This window comes from Lissotriton vulgaris, chromosome 5 (assembly GCF_964263255.1).
Source record: "Lissotriton vulgaris chromosome 5, aLisVul1.2, whole genome shotgun sequence".
Classification (NCBI taxonomy): Eukaryota; Metazoa; Chordata; class Amphibia; order Caudata; family Salamandridae; genus Lissotriton; species Lissotriton vulgaris.
Window position 1 is genome coordinate 747,069,522 of NC_141693.1, and position 19,020 is coordinate 747,088,541.

General features: G+C 48.9%; 1 protein-coding gene across 1 annotated transcript in view; it reads right to left on the bottom strand.

Annotated features, from left to right (window-relative positions):
* Positions 1–15,091, bottom strand: part of VWA5B1 (von Willebrand factor A domain containing 5B1) — a 1,100,054-nt gene extending 1,084,963 nt beyond the window's left edge. The window contains exons 1-3 of the mRNA XM_086920192.1: positions 14,953–15,091; positions 10,823–10,984; positions 555–774 (exon numbers count right to left, since the gene is read on the bottom strand). Coding sequence (XP_086776318.1) covers positions 555–774; positions 10,823–10,984; positions 14,953–15,091 — 521 coding nt within the window. The remainder of the gene's footprint in view (positions 1–554; positions 775–10,822; positions 10,985–14,952) is intronic.
* Positions 15,092–19,020: the final 3,929 nt, after the last annotated feature.

Here is a 19,020-nt window from a genome sequence, read left to right on the forward strand (position 1 = left end):
AATATTTCAGTTGCCAGCAGGATCCGGACCAGCGCCAGATTTTCCGCAGCAGCCTGTGCCACCTGGGGCACGTACAATTCGACAGATATTACTTCATTAAAAATATATATATATAATATATGACTTGGCGGCACAGACGCCACTTTTTCGCATTTAAGTTTCACTTATGTGAGGACAAACTTTTTAGAATCGAGGCCGTTAAGCAAAACAGTAAACACACATCCTTTCAGGGAGTCGAATCTCAATCAGCCTTCGTTCATGAGGGCGTTTGTAATTGTATTGCTTTTGTATGATGCTGAGTTAACAAACTATTTCAAATTTAAAGTTTAAATGATTTTGGTCAAAAAAAGTGCATTTGTCCACTTTCGAGAAATATAACCGGTCTAGCACGAATCTCATCGCCCTGCGGTTTGATACAAAAATCCCACAACACGGTCTGCTAGCCGTAAACATCTTTTCAGAATCGATCCTCTGCCCTATGCTCTAAGCTAGGCCCTGCCCTTCACAAGATGGCCAGAAAAGGGCAGAGTCCACGTGAAGATGCGGGTTCTTACAGTCTCAGCTGGTTTCCAGGGAAACTGACTCCCTCCGCGGTGCAGTGGGGGACCCTGGGGACGCACACGGCAGGAAGGAGGACACGGACGGCTCCGCTGGGGAGGGTCTGCAGCTCTGAAGACGTGCTGATTAGGACCGATACACTTTGCAAGGCAGGGACCGTGCCCAGGTTGGCCACAAAGATGATTCTTTCCAGGTCTTCATCTAGAACGATCCTCCCTGAGTGAAAAAGAACACCTGAATGAAGTGATGCCTTGGGCTGCATGGTTGATGCTGATCAAGACATGGAAGGCAGAACATCTAGGAAGAAGCTTGCACTTCTTGAAGAGGGCAGTCTCTCCATCAAACATCCACCTGCCATAGAAAACCTGCACAACAACTAGCATTTGTAGACAATACCAAGCACTGACAACCAGCATCAGATATCAGCACTTAGTACTCAGACATCAAGTAGTAGTCTACAACCATCACAGCTACCAACATTCATATCCACTACCAGAAGTCAATGTCAACAACAGCACTCACAAATAGCAACCAATGCCAATTACAAAAAATCAGACTCTGGCACCAATTGGTACTCATAGCCCAACACGCATCCACAGTCAGTAGCTCGCACCATTGAAAAAGCACTAACAGCACACAGACAGGACCCACAAGCAGAACCCAGATTCAAGAACCAGGATGCAGAGGAATTAAAGAATTTAAAGAGTATGCATAGCAAACAACAAGCACACAAAATTAGCACTTGCAACAGCATCTGACAACTAAGACCATCCAGTCAGTCAAAAACCAGCACAATAACTCAACAACTCAAAACAGCAAACAGACCATGATTGATGGGCGACTTCTTAAGACAGTTACATCTAAAATAATCTGATTGTTCCTAAATCCATACATTTGTAACAGGAGATCTAAACAAAAGCATATCAAATGACTTCTCTACTTTGGTCTGGGAACTTGTAATGAATAGTCAACTATAAGAGGTAATAAGCAATATCAAACATTACCAATAGCATTAGCATTAACCAGAACCCATGATCATAGCCATCAGCACCAACATCCAGAAAATTTGGCACACATAGCCAACAAGCAGAATTCGTATATAATGGCCAGGCCCCAGTTTTAACACATACTAGATCCAAAAATAATTAATTATGGCTAACAACCAATAGCAATCTCCATCAATCAGAATAAACAGCAGATGCTGCACTGTAAAGAAAAGCACACATTGACGGGCTAGACAACAATTCTTATTGTTAAAAACCAGCATCAACAGCTGCAAACAGAACCCTCGCAACTAAATACGAGTATGCATTCTTAACAACCAGCAAACTCGCTATATCTGATGCTTTGCTGCATTAAGTATCCAGAAACAATAACCAGTGCCACATCCAACACCAGTGACTACATCCACCTTCAGAATCAACAGCCTTCACAGACACAGGAAACAACAAGTAGTCCAAACAGCAACAAACATCCATGGACAGTACCTAGTGAAAAAAACATCACAAAGGCAACAACATAAGCATTCCTGCCCCCAATTCCGAATTATAGGCAACAACCAGCATCTACAGGTAACAACTTTCCAAGACAGATGGCTTGATCAAGCAGGTGACAATTCGAATTAAAAATCTTCATCCAGTACCCACAGCCACATCTCAACTCCATAATCACCAACCAGCATACCCTAAAATAATTATCATGCACAGACCATTACCCAGAGGACCAACAGGTGAGTGGCTGACTGTTCCAAGAGATGAACTGTTCACTCTGTGCCATGAGATGAACTCTTCACTCTGTGCCATGAGATTAACTCTTCAGTCTGCGGCAAGAGATGAACTCTTCACATCATGTCATGAGATGAACTCTTCCCATCATGCCATGAGATGAACTCTTCACTCTGTGCCATGAGATTAACTCTTCAGTCTGCGCCAAGAGATGAACTCTTCACATCATACCATGAGCTGAACTCTTCACATCATGCCATGAGATGAACTCTTCAGTCTGCGGCAAGAGATGAACTCTTCAAATCATGCCATGAGAGGAACTCTTCACATCATGCATTGAGATGAATCCTTCATATCATGCCATGAAAGTAACTCTTCCCTCTGTGCCATGAGATGAACTCTTCACATCATGCAATGAGATGCACGCTTCACTCTGCACCATGAGATGAACTCTTCAGTCTGCGGCAAGATATGAACACTTCACATCATGCCATGAGATGAACTCTTCACTCTGTGCCATGAGGTGAACTCGTCAGTCTGCGGCAAGAGATGAACTCTTCACATCATGCCATGCGATGAACCCTTCATATCATGCCATGAAATGAAGTCTTCCCTCTGTGCCATGAGATGAACTCTTCACATCATGTCATGAGATAAATTCTTCACAACATGCCATGAGATGAACTCTGCACTCTGTGTCATGAGATGAACTCTTCACTCTGTGCCATGAGATGAACTCTTCAGTCGGCGGCAAGAGATGAACTCTTCACATCATGCCATGAGAGGAACTCTTCACATCATGCCATGAGATGAACCCTTCATATCATGCCATGAAATGAACTCTTCCCTCTGTGCCATGAGATGAACTCTTCACATCATGCAATGAGATGCACGCTCCACTCTGCGCCATGAGATGAACTTTTCAGTCTGCGGCAAGAGATGAACTCTTCACACTATGCCATGAGATGAACTCTTCACATCATGTCATGAGATAAATTCTTCATAACATGCCATGAGATGAACTCTGCACTCTGTGCCATGAGATGAACTCTTCACTCTGTGCCATGAGATGAACTCTTCAGTCGGCGGCAAGAGATGAACTCTTCACATCATGCCATGAGAGGAACTCTTCACATCATGCCATGAGATGAACCCTTCATATCATGCCATGAAATGAACTCTTCCCTCTGTGCCATGAGATGAACTCTTCACATCATGCAATGAGATGCACGCTCCACTCTGCGCCATGAAATGAACTTTTCAGTCTGCGGCAAGAGATGAACTCTTCACACTGTGCCATGAGATGAACTCTTCACATCATGTCATGAGATAAATTCTTCACAACATGCCATGAGATGAACTCTGCACTCTGTGTCATGAGATGAACTCTTCACTCTGTGCCATGAGATGAACACTTCAGTCGGCGGCAAGAGAAGAACTCTTCACATCATGCCATGAGAGGAACTCTTCACATCATGCCATGAGATGAACCCTTCATATCATGCCATGAAATGAACTCTTCACATCATGCAATGAGATGCACTCTTTACTCTGTGCCATGAGATGAACTCTTCAGTCTGGGGAAGAGATGAACTCTTCACATTATGCCATGAGATGAACTCTTCACATCATGCCATGATATGAACTCTTTGCTCTGTGCCATGAGATGAACTCTTCACATCATGCCATGAGATGCACTCTTCACTCTGTGCCATGAGATGAACTCTTCACTTTGTGCCATGAAATGAAGAGTCCACTCTGTGCCAAGAGATTAACTCTTCACATCATGCCATGAGATCCACTCTTCACTCTGTGCCATGAGATGAACTCTTCACTTTGTGCCATGAGATGAGCTCTTCCCTCTCTGCCAAGAGATTAACTCTTCACACCATGACATGAGATGAACTCTTCACATCATGTCATGAAATTAACTCTTCACACCATTCCATAAGATGAAGTCTTGAGCCTGCGGCAAGAGATGAACTCTTCACATCATGGCATGAGATGCACTCTTCGCTTTGTGCCATGAGATGGACAGTCCACTCTGTGCCAAGAGATTAACTCTTCAAACCATGCCACGAGATTAACTCTTCACATCATGCCATGAAGTGGACTCTTCAAAGCAAATGCAAGGAGATGATGAACAGAGCACTGAAACTTTTCAGACACTCACCCCCAGTCACATATCTGGGTTGAATACATCTTCATGGCCACCTCAGTTCAGACACAGCTATATTCAAATCAGTCTTGATCCTGTGTATCATGGGATCAGTCCAGTCCGAACTGCCAAGCCAGGTCTTCCCTGAACCGGAAATTGTTCCCAGGATGCTTGTTTCTGGTTCAGGGAAGACCTGGGTTGCCAGTTCGGGCCCAGATGTGGGTTCTTTGCTCACTTTGCACACTGGATTCAAGCTAGCCTGGCTGAAGAGGGGTGTTACCCCGAAACTGGTCCCAGGATGCTTATTCCCAGTACAGGGAAGACCTGGCTTGGCAGTTCGGGCTGGACTGTTCCCATGAGGCACAGGGTCAATACTGATTTGCATATAGCTGGGTCTGAACTGAGGTAGCAAAGTGACCTAAAGAATGATGATGAATTAATTTGAAAAGTTTCAGCACTCCGTCCATCATCTCTTTGTGTATGAAATGAACTCTTCACATCATACCATGAGATGGAATCTTCAGTCTGCGGCAAGAGATGAACTCTTCACATTATGCCATGATATGAACTCTTCACATCATGCCATGAAATGAACTCTTCACATCATGCCATGAAAATAACTCTTCACATCATGCTATGAAATGTACTCTTCACATCATGCCTTGAAATTAACTCTTCTCATCATGCCATGAGATGCACTCTTCGCTCTGTGCCATGAGATAAACGCTTCACTCTGTGCCAAGAGATGAACTCTTAACATCATGCCTTGAGATAAAATTTTGCTCTGTGCCATGAGATGAACGCTTCACATTATGCCATGAAATGAACTATTTGCTTTGTGCAATGAGAATAACTCTTCGCTCTGTGCTAAGAGATGAACTCTTCACACCATGCCATGAGATGAAAACTCTTCCCTCTGTGCCATGAGATTAACCTTTCACATCATGTCATGAGAGGAACGTTTCACTCTGTGTCATGAGATGCATTCTTCAGTCTGTGCCAACAGATGAACTCTTCACACCATGCCATGAGATGAACTCTTCGCTCTGTGTCATGAGATGTCCTATTACTTACCGGTAATCTTCATTACTCCGGGTCCCGTAGTCCTCGACACATTCATACTAACAAGTGGAGATGACCATCTCCCGACAGAAAAAAACAAGAGGAATGCTGGGACACTAATACTGCCCCTCCCCCTGGGAATACATAAGCAGTACTTACCCAGCAGCCCTCCTGTACTTAACAAGCCCAGACAGGAAGGCCGGCCGCCCGGGAGAGAGGGAGGGGCATATGAAGGTGTCGAGGACTACGGGACCCAGAGTAATGAAGATTACCGGTAAGTAATAGGACATTACCCCCAGGTCCCTCCGTCCTCGACACCTTCATACTAACAAGTGGAGAATACCGAAGCAGAAAACCCGGCCGTCCGCACACACAAGCACACCCAGGAAACCACAACAAAAGCAGCCACCCAAGGGAGCACCGAGAAGGAGGAAGGAAGACCGCAGGAAACAGCCGGCCCGCAAGAACCGGACAGCTGGGACAAGGACCTGAGACAAAGAAAAAAGGCCTGGGCATCAAGGAAAGGAGGCCGCCAACCCGAGAAGCCGGAAACCGGGACCCGGACCAGGACACCAAGCCCAGCCAAAACCAACACACCGGAGAAGACCGCCAAGGCCAGAACCAGCAGGAAGGAACACACCGCCAGGCAGACCCACCAGGAAGATGAGACAACCCGGAAGAAGCCAAAGAAAGAAATGGCCAAGAGAGCGCAGGCACAAGCACCTAGCCCAAAAAGGAAGGCCAAAAAGAAAGGACTCGAGCCCAAGAGACCCGAGGAGGAAACCCGGCCGAGGAGGCCCAGGAAGCAACAAGCACCCAGGAGCCGAACCGGACCCAAAAGACAGGGACAGGGAAGAACCCCAGAACCCAGCCGAAAGCCCACCAAACAATGAGAGGCCCACAAGACCGGAAACCAGCAACAAAGAAAACACAACCAGGCCGGGAACAGAAACACCGACCAGAACCTCAGAAAACCCCAACCCCAAAGGGAAGGAACACAAGGCAGGAGGGGAGCACAGAGCAACCGGGAAACCCCAGCAGACGCCCAACGAGTCACAGAGGGCAGCACAAAGAAGGCGCCCAAAGACCCAGGACCGCCCAGGAACCCCACACACAGGCCAGGCAAGCAGCAAGGGCAGGAGCAGCGGGAAAAGAAAGCCCAGGGAGCACAGCATCCAGACCAGAACCACAAGGCCCCAATCCAGCAATTCCAGAGAGGAGCCAAGCAAACCGCAAAAAAAGAGACCAACAAACACCAACGGAACCAGGAAGCCAGGACCAGAGACAAGCAACCCGACCCCGCAGGAGAAACAGCAGGCCCAAGCAAACCCAGAGGAGAGCAGAGGACCAAGCAGCAGGAAACCACAGACAAGCCGCAGCCAGGAGGGAGGGACCCGCAGAGGCACGTGCACCACAGAACAGCACCCCAACCAGAGAGGGAGGGGCACCCAAACAGACCCACACCTGGAACAAAGCCCGGGAAACCAAGGGAGGAAGGAGCGAGCCAGGACCACAGAACCAGGAAAGAACCCGGAAAAGGCCGGCAACAAACCCCCAGAGCAGGCCAAAAAGGGACAGCCCAGCCCGAAAACCCAGGAGGCACAGACCGAGGCCACACACAACCAGCAAGAAGCCCGGCAGACCCAGAACCGTAGAACCCCACACAGGCCCACAACACCGGAAACAAGCCCGGGAAGAGAACCAACAGTAGGAGAAGGCCCAGAAGGAACCACCAGACGCGGCCCCAACTGCAGAACACCCCGCCAGGATCCAAAGAGAGAATAGCAAGGAAGCAGAGCCCAAAAAGGAGCACCACAAGCAAGAGCGGGAAGCAGCAGCAGAAACCCCAGCCATGCACCCACCAAGGGAACCAGACGAGACCAGAACAACCCAGGGAGCAAACACCCCCAACAGTAGAAGGGACCAGGAAGCCAACAGCACCCTGCAGCTCCAGAAGGCCAGTCAGGGACCAACCCGGCTCGACCAAGCACAACACAGAGCAGACAGCAGAGCATGGGGACAGCACACCAACCCGGAGAACAGGAGGCATGACAGGAACCGGCAGCAACCAGGAGGCCCCAGCCAGGAACAAACCAGGCAGGCACCACGGCAGAAACAGGAGGGGCAGACAGGAAACACCAGAAGCAAGCCAAAGGCCAGCCCAGGGGGAGCCAGCGCAGAAGCAGCCAGGCCAAGCACACAGAAAGGCCCCCCGACAACACCAGAAGCCCCAGGCCAGAGCAAAGGGAAGCCCACACCAACAGGAAGACCCAGGCAGGCACCCAACCAGGCACCAAGCAGGGAACAGACGAGAACAGGCGCAGGCAGGACAGAAGCAGAACAGACGCACCCAAGGCAGCACAAGCCACCCAAGCGCAGGCAGAGGGGACAGAGCACCCCAAAGAGCCCCCGGCATGACACAGGCAAGCACCCACGAGAGGAATCAGGCACAGCCCAAGGGAAGGGAGGAACAGGACCAGGAACCAGGAACCAGGAACTAGGAGCCCCAAAGGTGACCAACCACACAGAAGCCAAGAACCAGGACACCCAAGCGGAGCAGAGGCCACAACAGCCAGCCCGCAGCGGAGGCAAGGCCACAAAGGGAAAACAGCCCTGCAGGCCAACCGGAACCAGGGGAGCCCACAGGACCCCAACCCCGGCATCGGCCTGAGGAGCAGGAACACCGACCCACCACCAGGCTGGGTAGGCAGCCCGAAGCAGAGGGGGAACAGGCCGTTGCCGAAGAAGAGAGGAATGCCACGCAGCAGAGAGCAAGGCGCAGGCAAGCACGCAGGAAAACCCCAACAACACAGGGAACCCCAGGAGCAAGCAAAGGGAGAGCCAGTGAAAAAAGGAACCAGCCACCACAGACGAACGCCCACAGAGCCGCCAAGAGCACGGGCAAAGCCAGAAGAAGAGCACCAATGGGAGCAGACCCTCGGAACGCCCACCATACAAAAACAGCAAGACCCGGGGCGGGCCAGCGGCAAGGCCATAGACCAGGAACAAGCCACACAGGAGGCAAGCAGCGTGGACTCCAGAGACAGCAGCAGGACACCCCAAAAAGCAATACTGGACATAGCACAGCGCCGAACGCAAGCCCCCAACAAACCCCGGCACCCCCAGGAGGCACCGACCCAGGGACAAGACACACGCCATAAGGCACACCTGTCATCACCCCAGGACCGGTACCAGCAGGCGAACAGAGGACCCACCAACACTGGACATCAGGACAGCAGCGGCCGGACTCGAACCCACGGGCATGAGCGCCAGCGACACCAGAGGCACAAGAAGGACCACGGAGCCAAGCGCCTCGCAGCACCCAGAAGAAAAAAGTGTGGGTGAAAACAGCCAGAGCGGGGGCCAACAACACAACAAGGCCCCCACTGAAAATGTGACAAAAACACATATACAAGCATCAAAGGAACAAGACACCCCAGGGCATCCATGCCACATAAGCATGCCACATAAGCAAGTCAAATACAGAAGGCATACCAGGGTCGAAATCCCCGAACATCGTCCCCCCTCCGCCGGCCGAGCACAGAAAACTCAGGGAAAAGCGGAGGCACTGCGCCCAGGACACCCAAGGCAAAGGAGAGGCACAGGGGCAGCAAAGGCATCAGTCATGACACATGAGGACACATGAACACGGGCAAGACAATGGGTCAATAAGTGACCCGCCCATAAGCACAGGACGCTGCGTGTCACCGCCGAGACCCGAACCTGGTACACAAGACACGATGTGGACCGCACCAGCCGGGAGGCCAACACCTCGCCCCACAGCAGAAGACACAGACGGGCCAGCAAAAAGGGAGGACCAAAACACATCAAGAATGGCGCCAACACCGTCCTGAAGGCACCGGAACAGAGGGCAGGGAACAGGAACACACCCAACGTGCAGCAGCAAACGAGAGGACCAACACACAGCGAGAATGGCGCTAACACCCCTCAATGCATCGGAGCAGAGGGTAGGGAACGAGAACAAAAGGAACGTCCCACACACAGCGCTAATAGTACCACAGGGACGGAAGAAACACAGCCCCGGACATCTGGCATGAACCCTCCCAATGAGACATCAGGAAAGAAGCAGAGGACACCAGAGTCTGCCCCCGAACTGGACATCAGAGACTCCTGCATGCCTTGAACAGGAAACACTCCAGCGCTGCCAGCCCACACTGCAAATTAATACAGCGGCCGAGCGGGAGACATCTCGCAGGCCCCCCCCACCCTCCGGGGTAGGAAGAGAAGTGTCCCGAGCAGAGTGGCATAGAAGCCTGCAGCTGCCAGCGCCGGCCCCTGAAACAGAAAGAAAACGGGCAGAAACCATACACAGGCAGGCAGCAGCAGAAAAACAGCCCACCAAGAGTCCAAGGCAGAAGATAAAAGGGATCCCGAAATCGGGACTCACCAGGAGTGGGGGCCAACCCCAGGAACAAGGCCCCCACATCACCCTCGAGCAGAAGCCATCAGGAACCCATCCAGTGAGGCACGGCTCCCCGGCCAAGCTCGGGAAGCCGAGCCCGTGACCCGGAAGCAACCGGGAACTCCAGCACCAGCCACAAAGGACCGGTAGGAGCACGCAGCACACAGCAAAGCCAGGAACTCTCCAATCCAAACACCGGCTCCAGAGAAAGACCGACTCCAAGCAAGCCCGGCAGGCCAGGAGGCAGTCCAGGGAACCCCGCGCCCATACAGCCAGGCAGCTGGGCAGGGGAGAAGAGAAGCACCACCACTCAAGCCCAGCAGGAGCAGCACCAGCACACCATCAACACTGTCGACAGACAGAAAAAAAGAACAGGAGGGCTGCTGGGTAAGTACTGCTTATGTACTCCTAGGGGGAGGGGCAGTATTAGTGTCCCAGCATTCCTCTTGTTTTTTTCTGTCGGGAGATGGTCATCTCCACTTGTTAGTATGAAAGTGTCGAGGACGGAGGGACCTGGGGGTAATGGACTCTTTACATCATGTCATGAGATGAACTCTTCCCTCTGTACCAAGAGATGAACTCTTCAGTCTGTGCCAAGAGACTAAATCTTCATATCATACCATGAGATGAACTCTTCACTCTGCCATGAGATGAACTCTTCAGTCTGTGCCAAGAGATGAACTCTTCACACCATGAGATGAACTCTTTCAGTCTGTGTCTTGAGATGAACTCTTGACACCGCACCATGAGATAAACTCCTATGCATGCAATCAGCTCCTATCTTTGTGCCATCATCCTCCTCATCCATTGACAGGATTTGAGCTCTCATGCATACCCCCTTTAACGATTAAGCTCTTCATACTCCCCCACCCGATGTATCCTTTTTGTTCTCCTCACCACTGCCATCCTGAAAGCGGCCATTGGGCAGAGTACAGCAGTCGTAGTAGCAGTCATCTATTTTCCCTTTATCCTTGATCTGCACAGTCACAATCCTCCTGCATATGACGGCTTCAAACCCCACCACTGTGGTGTGTTCATTCAGAGGGTAGACAAAGAGACCTGGGGGGAGATACAAGAGATCTTATTAATAAGCATAGAAGCACTGTCTTAATAATGAGGCAGGAAAATACAGCTGGCAGTGAACAAATGTGACAGTGACCTCAGGACCAGGAGGGGAAATGTAAAAGTGACACTGAGATTGAGGGAATTTGTAGCAGCGATCTTGAGATGGTGGAACAGATATGGCAACTCCTATGGTACTGTAGACCAGAGGTGGCAGCAATGGTAAGCACTTGAGGAGGTTTTTGTTTATTAATTTTGATCTGAAATGCTGTGCATAAGATTTAGGAGGATAAAAAAGCATGAGAGTCAGATGGAATGTGTAATATAAAACAGAAAGCGGTGTACTTTGTCAGAAAGATAAATAAATTACCAAAGACACTGGGCCATTGTGGCATGACACAAGATTCACATAAGGTGGTAACCCATAAATTTTATAAAAATGTCACTGAGAACCTAAGACTCGGTCCAGTAGTCTAGATTCAGTATGACAACGGACTTAAGCCAAAACACGTGCACGATATGCTGAGTTTCCAGGACAACCTTGATAGTACCACAGATATATTACTTACTTAGGGGTGGAAGTGACCCTGAAACTCTGAGTATATGCAGAAGTGATTTGGATCCTTCAAAACATGTGACATAATGACTGTGAGACATAGAGCGAAGCTTGCAGTGACCACGAACAGTCTAGACAAAATGTGACAGTGGCAAAAAGTCTCCAAACAAATGAGGTAGTGTGCTGAGATTGCATAATATATGTGACAGTAACCCTGGGATCCTGTCAAATGTGGTAGCGACTCTGAGATTGTGCTCAAATGTTGCATTGACACTGCTATTGTGCTCAAATGTGCCTTTGACAATGCAATTCATGGCAAATGTGTCAGTGACCCTGAGATTGTGATCAAATGTGCAGTGGCGGGTGACATGATAAAATACCGTTGGGGTGGGTGGGAGGGGCGCAGGAGAGAGAGCCAGCGGAAAGCATGTGGGGGGAGCACGTGGCGGGGGGGGGGGGACAGGCTAATGGTAGAAAATAAACACTTACATGGTGCTGCCGGCTGCCTCACACTCCTCAGCAGCAGTTCCTGGAGTCTCTGGGACAGCATCAGACACCCTTCCAACCCCCATATTGCTTTCATATGAGAGCAGCGCAGGGATTGGCTTAAGCAGGCTGTAAAGATGCTCCTTTCAGGACAGGGTGTCTGTGGGGATTCTGCAGCCCAGGTGTTCAATACAGCTGGGCTGGAGGAACCTAAGTGTGTTTGGTCGGCCTGAGAAGGCAGGCCAAACACACAAGCACACTTAAAAGTGCACATAGCGCTCCTCCTCCCCTTTTCCATACCCTGGTCCTCCCAGCACAAGCTGGCTCAGAGCTGGCAAATGAAAAATAAAACCATAGTAAAATATTATGGTTTTTTCAGCGGCTAGCTCTGAGTCAGTGGGGCGACGCTCCTCCGCCATTGTGGAGGAGCCTCCCCTGCGCAGTGTGGCAGTGACCCTAGGATTGTTATAAAAGATGGCGGTCACCCAGAGACTGAGAAAATGTTTTAATTTTCCAGCGAGTCTACAAAAAAAATAGGACGTGGTTTGAGGTTTCAAGAGAACACTTTCTGGAAATGACTCTGAAAGTTTAGAGGAAAGGTCCCACGGAGGCTCGGAGTATGAACGGCATCAATAGTACTGCAGTTTGTCTAGAAACAGTTAATATGGAGAGGCAGCTTTACTAGGCAGCACAAATTACTATACATATAAAAACTGTTGCACAGGTTGTGAACAAGCAGTGTGAAGAGGAAGGCTGCGAAACCAGTGGGCAGGCAAGAAGCACTGTGTAGAGCATCGTTGAGCAGACATTGTGGAAAGGAGAAACCACTGAGCAGGCGGTGTGGAGAGTGGAATCATTGAACAGGCAGTGTGGAGAGAACACTCAATGAGCAGGTAGTGTGGCATGATGTGAGAGTGGTATTGGCCATAAGGAGGTGTGGAAGGTGTCGCTGATCCACAGACCTTGTAGAGAGTGACATCATTAAACAGTGAGGAGAGTGACAATTTTGAGGAAGCGGTGTGGAGACCAGCATCACTGAGCAGAGAGTGTGGATAGGGCCCTCGTTGAGTGTGCAGTGTGAAGAGATGTAAGCGCATATTTATGAGAGTCTTGCATCACGTTTGCACCACACAAAGTGGTACAGGCTTGACGCATGGTTCTGAGCCAGATTTATGAAGCCACACAAAGCCACAATATGTGACTTTAAGTGGCTTCATAAATTTGGAGTAAGGCAACACAGCACAAATCGCTGCGTCGCCGCACACTGTCCAAGGTAGGCATTCCTTGGGCATTGCAGTGGGTGTTCCCACGCTACTCCCATGGTTTTTGACGCATTTCCAGATTTGCAAGGACTTGTAAACCTGAGAGTGCGTCAAAATCTTACGCCTTCCAAGGTGAGGCATGAGAAGGAGAAATATCTCTATTTCTCCTAATTGTTTCCTCTCTCCAAGTGTGCTAAATTCTGCAGCACACATAGGAAGAGGAAAACGACTCTCAGGTTTGTTTTTGTGCAGGGACGGGCCTACCTTCCTGCACAAACATGATCCTGCTGACAACACAGGCACCCTTGCACCTTGGTGCATGGTGCCTGTGCTGGCGCTAAGAAGCCGAAACGGTGCCAGCACAGGGGGAAAGAACTGAATGCACAGTATTGGATAAATATAATGCATTCCTGCCATTTCACTCTAGCACAGGGCAGCGCAGCAAGGTGACTTACTGCCTAGCCTTATGCCAAGTCCCCATAAATTAGGTGTATAGTGTTGAGCAGACAGCGTATAGAGGAGGCACACGGAATAGGCAGTGTGGAGATTGGTGCAGCTGAGCAGGTAGTTTGGAAAGGAGCTTAATAAAGCAAAAATCAATCAGGTAATGTGAAGCGGAGCATTGATGGGCAGGCACCGAGAAGGTATTATATCTGTAAAGCTACATTGAGTGGAGAATTATATCGTTCAGCAGACAGTGAGTTGAGTGACACTGTTGCACAGGCAACGTGAAGAGTGGCACTGTTGAGAAGGCAGAGTGGGGATTTGGCGTAAGGCTGCTCAGTAAGTCACCTTGCTTCACTGTCCTACGCCAAAGAGAAAGGGCAGGAATGCATCATATCTACCCAATAAGGTGCATTCCTGTCCTTTCCCACTGCCCTGGCACCGTTTCTGCATCCTAGCTCCAACACAGGCAACCTTGCCCCATGGTGCAAGGGCACCTGTGTTGTCGGCAGGTTTGTTTTTGAGCAGAAGGGGCACCTTCATGCACAAAAACAATCCTGGGAGGTGTTTTCCGATTTCTATGTGTGTTGACGAATGCAACACACATGGAAAGAGGGAAAAACAAGGAGAAATGCAGATATTTGTCCTCGTTACGCCTCACCTGGGGAGGTGTAAGATTTTGACATATTCCCACGTTTACAAGTCCTTGTAAACCTGGGAAAACATCAAAAACCATGAGAGTTATGTGGGAACACCCACCGCTAAGCCTAAGGAATCCTTCCCTTGCGCAAAGTAAGACGACGCAGAGGCTTGCACTGCATTGCCTTACTCAAGATTTATGAGGCCACTATGTGACAACATTCAGTCAGCAGTGTGAATAGAGGCACTGCTCAACAGGCAGCATGGAAAGGATCCTTGCTGAGAAGGCAGAGAGGTGAGTGGCACTGTTAAGCTGGCAGTGTGAAGGGGAGCCTCAGAACAGGCAGTGTGGAGAGAGGCAATGTTTAGCAGGCAGCGTAACAAGAATATTACTGAGTCCGTGTGTGGAAAGGACACCCCGCTGAGCAGGCAGTGATAAGGCGGGGTGAAAAGGAGCATCGTTAGGCAAGGAGTGGACAATGATTTGCTATACCGGATGAGGAGAGCTTCTACACAGAGCAGTGAGTTGATGTGCATTGAAAGGGACCACATGGGCTTGTGGTGTGAGTGGGACTCACCTTCAATAGGCTGGGACTCTGGGTTGCTGTATGTCAGCGAGGCGGTCATCCCCAGGGCGTAGCCGCTGACACAGGAACTGATCTCTGAAGCGGTCAGTGGGAGGGGGGCGCCGCTGCTCCGGTTCAGGAGGCCCGGCATGATGCTTTTAGTATGTTGCAAGAGTCAGGACTGTAAGTCTGCCAGAAACAGAAGAAAGGGAAGTAGGTGAACAAAGACCAGCATGTTATGTAGCTTCAACACATGCCACAGCCTTTACTCCACAGGGATACCTCTTTGCAAATCAACACAATCCAACAACCAGACATAGCCCTTATTACCTCAAAAGCCCCTGAGTGAAAGGCCTAACCACACACATAGGTCTAGCTCCCCTTCATTACCAGGAGCATACACAGGAGGCGAATCAGTGCACGTAAACAAAGGACGGCTTTCCTGCATTTGCTCAAGTATGTAGATAACCGTGGTTTCCCTCTGTGCCACAGAAACCTATACCCGCAAGAATTATGCAGCAGTGGAGGATGAAATTATGTGGCAAAGTTCACTAAATGATGTGGCATATAAAAGCAAATTATGCACCATTATGCTGCACATTTTATGGCTCTATTGTCTCACTGTTTTGTCATTTTGACACACATTGTCCCTGACTACAAGTGGGTTGGTGTTTCCCGAACCCCCCCCCCCACCCCACACACACACATAAATTCTATTGGGTAGTTCTGAGAGGGGAACTCTCAATGGTCCAACAAGGGTAGCCTTCACCCATATCTCCTAGGCCTGAGCCTTGGTTTGCACCACCTAGCTCATAGTTCTTGGAGTGCCTACTTCAGTGTTTAGGGGTGAGGGGGCTCCTTACTGATCTGCCTTTGTAAAATTAAGAGTAGAGGCTTTGGCTGATAGACCCGTAATAATGTATCTTTTAATTAAAAATAATGTGTTCACGTTATATACAACAATCACCGGTATAACAGTTTGCAAAATTAGTATGAATAAAAGTTTATAAAGGTCTTTGTGAACATTTCCAGGCACCATCTACTTGGGTTGCCCATAACAGATTGCAAATCTTGATCATAAAGTACAAACGGTATATGTGAGTTTAGGATGAGTGCTGCCCACAGCAGGTAATCCCATACCCAGGCACACCCGAATTACATGAGTGTGCGGCGTGTTTTGAAAAATTATAGATTTGCCGCATTTGCCACATAATCCACCATCTACTACATAATCTAGAGATGTTACCAAGAACAATTTGTTTCCAGCTCAAGCCGGTAAAAAGTTATTAAAAATGCATCAACATATATTGCCGGGCAGTGGAAGGCCCCTTTCAACGCTTGACTGATCACTTTTCCGTTGTTTATTGCTATATTTGGGTATTAACGGCTACTAATGAGATGCAACCAATGCCCAGACAGTGTACAAATGACAAAATAATTAAATATGACTAGTACAAATGTGCAGCATTACGCCACATGATTAGCCTTTTCCCGCTGCATAATTGAATGCAACCTGTCACTTAATTTGATCCTCATAATTCCAGTGGCCCAGGCCATACCCAATTTATTCTACCTGCTCTACTTTTGTTTAGGTGGTTTTGGGAATCCACACAGCTTCCCACCTGAGAAGGCTCATAAGGGTGAACAGGGGGTCCTCTTCTTTGAGGAGGACAATGTAATCCCAGCCTGATTGGCTTACAATTGTTTAATTGTAAGGATTCATTTAAGTGTGTTTGGATACCGATTTTCATCCAACTGTCTATATTTGAGAACACATGTTTGAGCAGCCAAGGATCCTATTGAACTCTTCTGTACTAAGACCTACATGGACTCTTGTTGCTGATCTATATCCAAAACATAGGACCAACGGCTGCTCACTTGCCTCTCGGCTGGAAGTCTAGTCCCTGTGCTGCTTCACTTGCGAGCCTTCTTGCCTTTGAACAGAGAGAAAGCCTCCACCGGGGCAGGGAGTCTTGCACTGCACCAGAAAACCGAAAGTCATTGTGCCCTTCACCATGAGGTCGGGGTATATCTACAAGGAAATGGTGCAAGCAATTTAGCTGCGCTGAGCGGGGTCATTTAAAAAACGCGGGGATACACAGTGAGGTTCCGTGAATTCTGAACCCGTTTCATAAAGGTCATGGTTTCGTTACGAATTTAATAGTAGCGAACCCTAACTAGTGAGTGCGGCAAGTACGAGTGTTTTCGTCATGTTAGACCGATGGATTCACTGTGTATTTAGGGATTTTGTTCCAAAGTCTTGGGTTCCATTTTGTGCATGGCAGCCATTTTGTGGTTGCCCTCACATAGGCCGATGACTACGGCCGAACGAGTCTTTAGTACACGTACACGTAAGCTTGAGTTTGTGCTGACTTCTAAATGACCCGAGTGAACTGACCTCGTTGCCTGAAGCTGACCTTGCTAAGCCAGTTCCTTGCCCGGTAGCTGATCAAAATTAAGGATCAGAGCACAGGAGACTGTAAAGTTTGGTATGCATACACACACCCCTTATCCTTCTTTTCATCTGTTTCTGTTCCTTCTTTTATGGCTTGTTTATGGTATGGGTTGTGGTCCTTTATTATGGGTTTGTCCGCCTTGTGCAAGAAAGAATGTTGGGCTTTCCCGTGTAATTAATGGTGGGCTAGACAACTGAAAAGTGGGTTTGTCATCATGCGATATCTTTTGCAATGTTACCTGTGATTGGACAAATTGTAAATAATTGGTGTTTGTCCAGAATGTGATTTTTGGCATAAAAGACGATGTCTCACCTTACGAATTTGAGCAGTCTCTGACGAACCTACTTGTGTTGTACTTCGTAGACTTCTGTTCCTGGTTGCAGCCAATAAATTTGATCTTTGACATCACCGAGAAGTATCCTGTGTCTCTGTATTCTAAGACAGGTGAACCCGAAGACTTTGGGCATGTCCCTGGCGCCGCTGGGTTCTAAAACCCGGTTCTTCAGTTGGCGCTCAACGTGGGGCGACTTCAGTGGAACCGGTCCAAGCCTGAAGATCGTGAGGAGCTTTGTGAGGAAATTCTGGAAGAGGGCCCCCACTTCATCGACCCCTGCATGTCGAACGTGGACTGAAGGTTTTTACTGCGAGGCTTCCCGTTTTCCAACGGCTACGAAGGACTGCTGCCCTGATTGTCGCCCTGTCTTGGACCCTTCATGACGATTTGTATGGCGAGACGATAGACGGGTCTTCTGGTGACGTGATTGATACCTCAGTTAAGTATAAGTGGGTCGCTCCCAGTCCTTAGTTTTGGGTTTCCCTTGGATCTTTGATTTGGTACTTGCAAGCGCCAAAGGTGAGGGACTCGTTAATTTGTGAGACTATTGTTCTTGGTTATCCCTTGATGTTTGAAGCTAGATTAGTGAGCGAAGATGCCTGGTCTTAGCAAAATTAGGAATTTGTTTTGTTGTAGTTGTAACAGGGATTCCCGATTGGAGGACTTGTGTCCGATACCTCCGGTTGGAACTCCGACTTATGAGCTCTATTCTAAACATGGCGTGGGCCCCATTACTTTTAATGAAGTGTGGGTCTGTTACACTAGGAAAGACAGTGTCTTAAAATGGCCACAGCATGGTAGTTTTGAATCAGAGATTTTAGATAATTTGGAAGTTAAACTATTTAAGAAGAAAGCCCGGCCGGCGATGTTTGACTCTTTCCGCCTTTGGCGTAAGGAAGCCAAACAGAGAGCAATTAAACAAGCTAAAAGAGATAAAAGAGAGAAGGGTATATCGATAATGCAAGCTGCTAGGCAGTTTAAAGAAAATGAAGAAGATCAAGCGAGTGAGGAGTTGCATAGGCAACATAAAATGGCCATCGATAAATGTTATCCGGCTTTGCCACCTCTTCTACGAGGTGCAACGAAGGACCCTGAAAAGCATCCTTTGATGTCACATTTGTTGAGTTCACCACCCCCTTATGTGCAGAGTGCTACGGCACCTCCGCAACCTTTAGTTGCGCAACCTCCAGTTGTTGTGCCTCCCGTTGTTGCTCAGCTGCCAGCTCCTCTTCAGCTGGTTCCTCCTCCTCTGGTGCAGCCTTCTCTAAGGCCGCCGACTTTGCTATCAGT